Source organism: Atta colombica, unplaced genomic scaffold (assembly GCF_001594045.1).
Source record: "Atta colombica isolate Treedump-2 unplaced genomic scaffold, Acol1.0 scaffold226, whole genome shotgun sequence".
In the NCBI taxonomy this organism is placed as follows: Eukaryota; Metazoa; Arthropoda; class Insecta; order Hymenoptera; family Formicidae; genus Atta; species Atta colombica.
The window spans coordinates 439,923-449,964 of record NW_017259323.1 but is presented as its reverse complement, the minus strand read 5'-3'; the positions used below and the strand labels follow the sequence as shown (position 1 = coordinate 449,964).

General features: G+C 34.6%; 1 protein-coding gene across 1 annotated transcript in view; it reads left to right on the top strand.

Annotated features, from left to right (window-relative positions):
* Positions 1-10,042, top strand: part of LOC108688194 (plexin-A4) — a 183,744-nt gene that overhangs the window by 164,930 nt on the left and 8,772 nt on the right. Inside the window, exon 3 of the mRNA XM_018194346.1 lies at positions 9,290-10,021. Within this exon, the coding sequence (XP_018049835.1) occupies positions 9,290-10,021 (732 nt within the window). The remainder of the gene's footprint in view (positions 1-9,289; positions 10,022-10,042) is intronic.

The window sequence follows — 10,042 nt, the reverse complement described above, 5'->3', positions numbered from 1 at the left end:
TATATATATATATATATACATGTATACACATAAATGAATAATTATCGATTTTATGCGTCACCCTTCCTCCTCGATTGTTACGTGAAGAATGTAAAAATTATAAACACGGCAATCAAACGTTTTATACTGACTTTATGATTCAAGATATATTTTCATTATTACCTCTGAGCAATTTCATCGGTAATATTAATAAAGAAATATCTGATTGTGACAGAATGGGCGCGTCGGTACTTGCTGTTCATATTTGCACGAGATTTATACGTTTAAATCTTCATACAATTGTATTGCAATAATCACATTAAATTATGATAAATCGGATTATTATTGAGGCTAAATTGATTTTTAATTTATTTCCTATGATTGATTCTCTGCAGGAATAATTACAGCGCTTTTGAATATAATGAAAAAAAAAATACTAATTTGTTTTTATCGGTATAGATGATGAAACTACAATATAATTATAGTTGTCAAATTTATAAATTATAAAAAATGATTTGGTTGAATATTTGATTGAAAACATTGTTAACAAATATTTGAGTAAAAATAATATAATATCTAAATGATGTAATAATTTTATTTTTTATTTCCAATACTTTTATTTTAAGTTTTGATAGAATTTGATATAATGCGAAGATTATTTTTATTATAAGACAAAATTGTAATATTTATAATATATAAATGTTAAACAGTTATTAAAGAATGCAACATTTAGATAAATTTACTCTAAGAAAAAATAAATTTTACGCAAGTTAAAAGATAAAAGAGTCCACGGAAATGAGAAGTGTAGCGAAGTACTCTAAAAGTGATGGAGAATTAATTTGATGATGTGTTTCTTATAACAGTTTCGACATTTTACTGGAACGAAAGCCTTTCCTTTTAGAAAGCTATTTTTTTTAGATTGTCATGCATAACGAACGGCAGGATGATAGTAACGTGTGAACGTGAGTTTGCAACCGCGCTTTGATCGCGCTACTGGCAAACGTTTATTTAGCAATCGTTTGGGTACGGCTCATTGAAAAACAATTTATATCATGTATTCTTGCGTTTTAAGATTCACCGACTGTGTTCTTCCGCGACACGATTTTTGCGAAACTATCGCATCGTATGGTCGTTAGCGTCCGACGGATGGTATTGAAGGCTCCGAAATGCGTTAGCTGCGCAAAGTATGATTTATAGGAAAAATCCGATTAGCTTTATTCTCAGCTCCAGTACATATCTCCTCACCCTCTTTTCATCATTCTTCCGTAACTCACCCTCTTCGTGGATTGGAAGACGAACTTATATATGGTTCATTTCTCATTATCCTGGATGAATGATTTGTTCCATTCTCAATGAAATTTTATTAGACATGCATCATACTTGTTATCTATTAATTTTCGATACATATAGATATTTATCAGTTCTTATATTTAAGATCGTTTTAAATAGAGTCTTAAGATATAATATAAGCCAATTCTGCATTAGCATCTTAAGATGATTTTAAAATAAGAACTGATTATGAATATCGATTGTCATTCTATTTGTGAATAATTGTAGGAGGCTAAGCGAGATATTGCAAGATCAAAAATACATCCATCCAGGGCACTCCCTATAAAAGTGGTATTCTAGCACAATGCGGACGAATCAATTGATCCGTACGAAAAAGATGTCGACTGTATTAATTTCTCTTGTGCTTCCGCGGCTTCGTCGGGAATGAAACCTCGCCGATTCTCTCCCCTCTCCCCGTTCGCCTCTCAGCATCTCGTTCTGGGATTGTCGTGCCGCTTAATTAGAGTTTGCAAGATGAGATTTTTTTTTCCGTGTTTCAATAGCGATTCCATTCGACGATTCGATGGCAATTAATCTCGAACGTTGTCGAGGAACGGACGGAAGCGCAGGTAAATATAGTGGAGAACCCTTTATTCGAGGAAAAACCGATAAAAAGTTTGCAGCGTTATTCTGGATTCTTGCCATCATCTCCCTTCCTCTCGTTGCCTTCCTCGCATCTCCTCACGCCGAAAAACAACGACAGATTCGAATAATGAAAAATTGTTGGTCGACTATCGGGCGTAACACCGCGACGTACAATCGCATTATGTCACCCCCGGTTGTTTTATACCGGAATGGATGGAGAAAACAGGGGATGGCAAAGGGGCGCGGGGAGCATAAGGGTGAAACACATTATGCGCGCACTTTTACCAACGTCGGCGACCTGGTTATTACATACTGTGAGTTCATTTATCAAATCGTGGGATAGCGAGTTCTTACGCTTCCATCCATGGGGCCAACTAAAAACGCGATTCGTCAGCTATAAATGCGTACTGTCGGCCGTCGCTTCTTATCGGCGACAATTATCACCGGGAAACGATGATTCGCACATGCGGCATTTTAATGACATCCACGGATAAATTTCCACAGCTCTGTTAATTTCATTTTAATGGATTTCTCAGTCTTGCGATTATTTTTCGCCACGTCGTTATCGCCGAGATATATAATTTAGTGTACTTTCAACGTCTGACCTTTTAGAATCCATCAGCATTAGCGCCTAAGCTACGTATTACTATATTGTGTCGAAGAATTAGAAATAATAATGAAAGAGAGTTACCTTAACGGATTTGTAATCAACACATTGCCAAATGCGTAACGATTTTGCAAAATAAACACTGCCACGTACTAATGATACAGTATAAATTGCATTAACACATTTCAATTTTACTTTTATCTTTCTGTATAAGTTTCTTAATTATTCATTGTTATAAATGCTATAGCAAAATTTTCTTAAAATTATATAACATGCGTCTCTTCATTATATGTATTATATCTCCTTCAGAAGTTTTCGAAAATTACTCGAATATTTTTAATTAAGAAAGTGCTCTTTACTATCAAATATCGCATCTTGCTGATTGTGAATATTCTGTGTAGTTCTATCGAAGACACGGCACTAATTTATCAATATGTTGGAAGTAATGTCGCGAAAGATTGTCGCTTTCATCCGTTTCTGTCAAATCATTATTTCAGTCTGAGGCATCGCTGGTATCGAGCTGTAACTCAACAACATACGGATAATGTAATTTTTGTTGTATTGTATTTGCGCATCAGAATCTCGGGACGGATTTCTCAGACTAACGGTTTACTTTCACCAAAGTCAGATTAGCAATTCATTGCCCCTTTTTATTCTAAGGCGCTATGATTAGATTTGCATAATGTTAATAGAAGCTTGTTTCACAAGAATATGTAAATAGTTTCATTATTTGCATTAATTAATTTAAGTTTGAAACGACATTGGTTCAACTTTTATTATTTGAAGAAATAATGACACACATAAAATCATGATGACAAAGTACCATTGAAACGAAAATGAATTGCATTTTTTCTTAACAGTTTTAATTTTTTTTTTAATAATTACTTAACAATTATTTTTTATATTAAATTATTTATAAAATAATCTGCATTATCAATATTCATTTTATCTTATTAAAAGTTAACAATAAATATTTAATAGGAAAATGTATTAATGTCATTTTGAATAAGTGAAGAGAGACGCGTTGCATCACAAGAGAATTCCATTTGTTTGAAGTTGGGATGTAAAATTGTTTAAGTTAAATATTTCTATTACATTTCTATTATGGTGTTAAACTAGAACAATATTGGTAAAATATATAAAATAGAGAGCAGCAGCTTTTCCTATTAATATTAGATACAGATAATACGAGAGAGAGATAAATGATGAATGACGTGGATTTTATGTCATACGAAAGTTTCCGAGATAGATCCATTATAATAAGACACATTACATTTCATATTCCTCATGCAGGATTAATCCGAGTTAATTCTAATCGATTTCGTGCATTCAAGCCTCACTGTATGAACGCACATTTAATTTGCTAGATAAAATCGATAAGGTGAAATAGGATTCTCTCGGAATCTCTCAGCAGCGGAATACATTTGTGCCACTGTCGAATTCTCGGAGACATTGTCTGTCCACCATCCCCCATTGCTATAGCTGAGTGGCGGTGGGAAAATCCCTCTTCTTTTCTTTCTTCTCGCATCCGCGAGAAGAAATCCCAGCGATGGTGCGGCGAACCGCATCGAAGAATGCATTTAAAAATTCTGGAGAGACGCCAGTCGGGGTGAAAAGAGGAAGGGTGAAAGATAAGCAGGGATGCATACGTAACTCGACGTATAATCACCACGTCGAAATGCATCGCGACGGCAAGAGTACCTTCGGATTTAATCGCATCGCACCCCGCACAGGTCCTGTTGTTACTACCTGTCACTGTTCCTTGAGACATTCTGACAGGATGCAAGAACGTGCCTCGAGTCAAGTCCTTGTTGTGATCATCGCTCTTAAATCCCTTTCATATCGTCACCTAATGTCTCTACGGTACAGGAATTTTCTATCGGAAACTTCGATCATTCGCGGCAGTCTTTGAGTAATAAGACTAGATATTTTCGAATTCAAAACAGGAAACTTTATTAAGAAAGAGATGAGTAAAGATAAATAATTAAAAGCAATTTAATAGCAATTCTTTTTTTTTAATACTTGTTCTTTCTATATTTATTATCCAAAATTATCTCTATGCAAAATTATCAAAAATCTTTATATTTTCTAATTTTCTAACTTTATGTTAATTTTTTTTGACTTCTTTTTATGATTTATCATTGTGTGAACAATGTAAAATATGAACAATTTTAGTGTTTAATTATTTTTAATGAAACTAGGGAAGCTATTATAATGCGCCTGCAGACAACAATCATTCTCACGCTCTCGTTTATATAATTATATAAGGAACTTTCCAATAAATATAATTCGTCGTTCATAAAGCTCACGATATCTGTAACATGTACGTTATCAGTAATTAACGATTGATTACACCGCTCGGCTGACAATCCGGCGCTTCCTGTACGCGCCATAGAGACAAAGACATATCTCGTTAATCGCGTTCGGTCTCGTTTAATATGCAACGAACTTAAGGCGTGGATTTCACCGTGGCATTAATATGCGAGCACCTTACGTGGGATGCACGAACATGCACAACTTGAAATCGATTCAGGAATGTCGACGTTCAATTCGCTTTTTATCGGTCAATCCAACGTACTGATTAGCATTGCCCACGCAATACAAACGCAAGGATAGATGCAATCGCATCTGCCAAAAAAAGAGTAATGCAACCAGCTCGTTAATTAAAACGTCCGCCTACCTCTCGGTAGCGTCGTGATTATTATTTTCCTCACGTTAAAACATCATCGATTGAGTGTCGAGACGCAAAAGATGGATATCTTATTTTCCGTTTTGCATTTAATTCCTTTCTTGTTTTTTCACTCTTTATTTGCTCCTTGTAGACCGTTTTTCTTTTACATCTTTGTATTTGCTTTGTCTTTAAATAGTTCCCCAATTTTGCTTTAATTGACGTAATACATGAAATACATAGTTAAAGGACAACAAAATAACAAGATTCTGACAAGAACTTAACAGTTATTATTTCGATGTGAAGTAAAACTCTAATTAAGTAATACTTTAATTAATAATATTTATTATTCTCTATTAATATCTCGTGCACAAAAAAAGATAAAGATTTAACTATTGTTTTCGATTAATATAGCAGCATGTTTTATGAATTGGAATAAATATTGAACATTGTCTTTTTCATGACTTAAATTGTACCTATAGAATTTCTGAAAATGTAAAATTTTAATATATCGAATTCCATTTGTTATTTATTGCACTTAACATATATTTTTATCAAATTTTCTTACGTTTATTCATCAATTATTTTTTACTCTTCCTTTTATCTCCAAAATTTATTTTATTGTCATTTTTTTGCATCTATTGTGTTTGCGATCGTCTGCACGCAACTTTCTTGCAAACGTCTTGTCTACGCCTTGTCTCCTTCTTCATCATTACCAGATACCCTCTTTGCGTTTGCGTCTGCTACGATGCTTCTTCTTCCATTAAGAAATAATTTCTATCTACTTCTCCGTCTCCTCCCTTCGTTCTTAACCCTCCTACCGGCTCATCCTCGACCTCGTCGACCTTGCCTTTATCCCCGCGCGTTTATTAAAGCCTCTTTGTGCGTCGACTTTGGCTGAGGATTTGCCGAGGCCGAATGATGCGCGAACATCGCACTCGCGTATACCAACGCAAACGAAATCATGCTAAAAAGACCAGCCGCGGATACCGCGAGTGAACCTTAGAATTAACAACCACTACTAACACTCGGTAGCCTGATAATAATTATTATTATTATCTCTCCCGCTTCTCTCCAGCCCGCTTAGACACAAAGATTGTAACATAGTTACCGCGCCGTGATTGCCTGTCTTAAATAACGACTCATTAGTCGGCCAGAGGTCGAATGCTGATCAGTACCGACAGCCCTTAGCCTTCACTTAAGATTCCAAACTTCACTGTGCCACAATATTTCTTGACATCTCGCAAGGTTGAATCAACTTAATAATGTAAGTTCTTCCGGAAGACACGAAGATTACTCGAGACATAAAATATTGAGGTACAAGGTTAAATAATTAGATTACCGTAGAACTGGCAGAGCTTTCGAAAAATATTATAATTTACATAAAGTATTAATTGATTTTTTATTACGGATTTATTAAGAATTTAAAAATCTCTGTCTTATTCATTTAGCCGATTTAATTTACAATCTCTGTCTTATTTATTAATCTAATTCCTGCGTTTATATTCATGACTATGAGGAATTGTCAATGATATAAGTAATAATCCATTCCTCTACCTATATTAAAAGGCATTAATTATTGTTCTAATGAGCATTGTGGAATAGACAAACAGATGTTTACCAAATTGCGGCAAATTGCCTGTTGGCTCGATTCGCGCTGCGCGACGCGACTTAATTAATATTTGTTAATTAAATCGGAATAGTGACTGCGCTCTGTGCGTTTACCACGAACTTCGCTTCACTCTCTCAATTCAATTTGTTGTAAATTACACACGAATGCTTAACTATTCCATTTCTGCTTCGGTAGAATAGCTCGTTTCCAGTATGTTAATGTGTACGTCTTTTTCCATATTACATTACATTAATAAGCTACGGTTTAAATTGTGCCAATATTAGTGTAATGATATTGAAAAGTTTAATATTTCCGAATTACACTTCCTAAAAGAGAATGACAAATGTTCTTCAAAATTTATGAAATTGAAGAGATTTACAAAATTAATTAATGAAATAAAAAAAATTACATATTTAAAAGCTGAAGAAAAAATTTTATTAATTAATTTATTAAGAATTTGCGGAGCTAATGATGCGACTATCGTATTATCGTGGTCTTTGTATAGAATCTTTATGCTGTTAGTAATAATTACCAGATGAGCAGTGAATACCATTTCTCAGTAAATTTACTACATCGAAGTTAAATGTCGCTGCTAAAGCGATCCACGTCCTACTTCGATGTGATTACTGTTATTACTATTCGAAAGAATAATCTTTTTATTAGGTCCGCGAACGATTCTAGCCCTCCGGGATTTCTATTCGTCATCAATTTCGCTGTCAATTGAAAGCGGGAGACGTCGCGAACTACGATTTAATTTACGATCCTTTAACCGCGACCGCGAATGAGATTCGCGGTGAGGTCTAAGAAAATGAATGCTACGCGAGTGCACCTGGCAGAGATGATTGTACTGTGCTCGCTCATGAAAAAAATGTGACGCGTTGAGAGTCTCACGTTAAAATAATACCGTGCAAATTGTATCTACACTGTTATTTTCAGTGGCTGCAATCTTATATCTGATGTCCGATGACCACCAGTCAGCATTGGAGTTAAAAAACCTATACAACGAATATTCACTTGGGAAATTTACGGGAATGAATTTACGTGACGATACCCACGTCACTTCCATAATACGAAAGTAAAATTCACCGCTCTGTTGCAGTCGGATTATTGTATGCCATTATTATTAAAATCGGTAATACGTCGGCAAGGGACGTTTCAATATTTTTGGGAATGTTCACTATCGTGGAAATGGGGAAAACGGAATATGCAATGAGAGGTCATCACCGAACTAATATCGATAATTAATACCCAATAAATACTTAAACGGAACTTTAGGAACATTTACTCCACGCTAGCCTGGTTAACAGTTGTTCATAATTTCGTTGTAAATATTTAATTCTTCATTCCGTTCGTATCATCCTCGTTTCGTTAATACAAGAGCATTCTGGCATATATATATATATACACGGTAAATTATACAAGCCTGTTAACTGCAATCATCAATGACTGTCTCTCTCTAATTTTACACAAATTCGCCAATATTGTAAATCCCCGATTTTTTAACTAGCAATTGAAAAATTGTCGACCAAGTCAGACTGAAACTAATTATATGAAACTTGATACACGTGTCAGTCTTCTTCAAATTATTAAAAATAATTATATTTTAATGAAGTTTTTGTGTCACATAGTCTCTGACGTGATAAGAATGCATTACTTTATCCTCACTAAATAAATTTGCATTGGAATGAACAGGAAAATTAAAGGAATTTTATAATAAGCTGAGTGAAATGTACAATTTTATATTGCAAAATTTTATGAACATTCTGAAATTTTTTAAAATTTATTAAACATTCATAAATTTAATTTTATCTATTTTTTATATGCAATTAAATAAAAATTTGAATTATTAAAAATATTACAAGTGGAAATTAGGACAAATAACTCAAATAAAAAGGAATCCTATTTTCGGTCGAAGCGTATATTAATGTTGTATATTAATGTTTGTCATTTTATATAATATATTCATATTTCCGGGAAAAAACGATTCTGTTGAAATATTAAAAAATTTAACTCAATACAGATCTGAAAATAAGTTGAAAATCATCATCAAAATAATTATGTACGAAACTTAAGCATGAAGAGCAATGCTACAAAAAGTTTTGACATTTAACAATTCTAACAATCAGCTCGAATATCCTACATGATTATTGTGATAATCCAACAAAATCATTTTCAGATCTGTATCTCTATCTTATATAACTCAACAAAATTATATTTTCCATATAGATTTACATTTTTCATGGTTTTCTAAACTGCGCTAATTCATATTGTTGAAATGCAAATCATAAATTAGAAATATTACAATTGATCATCAATTTAATAGATAATGAATATTATTGATGAACAAGATTTTTTTTTATCGAAATAGGAAATTCTGTTTCTTATTTGATTAAAAAATATGTAATTACTTCTTTCTATAACTGGACTATTCTACCTACAATAATTTGATTAAAATAAATTAACTGCGCTAATCAATTTGTATAAAAAAATTTATATATTTCTGTTGCAGGTGGTAGTAGAGAGCTCGACGTTGGCATTGGAGTACGGTGATCTTGAGATTGATCCTGGTTCTCCAGTGAACCCGGATCTGCTATTTGATTCGCAACTGATGCATCTTTATGTGCTGACAGAGAAGAAGGTCTCAAAGGTCAAGGTGCAGGAGTGTTCAGTTTACAAGACGTGCTGGGACTGTCTGGGCGCCAAAGATCCATATTGTGGCTGGTGCTCGTTAGAAAACAAGTGCAATCTGCGCAGCGACTGTCAAGACGCGGCTAAGGATCCACTCTACTGGATCTCCTACAAAAGTGGTAGATGCACAACGATCACCACTGTCACACCAGACCAACTGCAACGCACTACTGCCAGGACTCTCGAGCTCGTCATCGAGAACCTGCCGACGCTGTCCGGGCAATTTCTGTGTGCATTTTCCGCCCTCGACAAGACTCTGATCACGAATGCTTCGCGAAAGTCCTATGGCGTGAACTGTACCACACCAAGAACCGATTTATTGCCATCGATACCGCCGGGCCGACATCATTTCACAGCCAAACTGTCGGTTCGGATGACAAATGGACCCGATTTGGTAGCGACAAATTTCACTTTCTTCGATTGTAACACGTACAGTTCCTGTACACAATGCGTATCATCGAGCTTTCCATGTGACTGGTGTGTTGACGGTCATCGGTGCACACACGATACGGCGGAGAATTGTCGGAACGACATTCTTGTCACGGGAGTTAGCGTAAGTATTTTATTATTTATC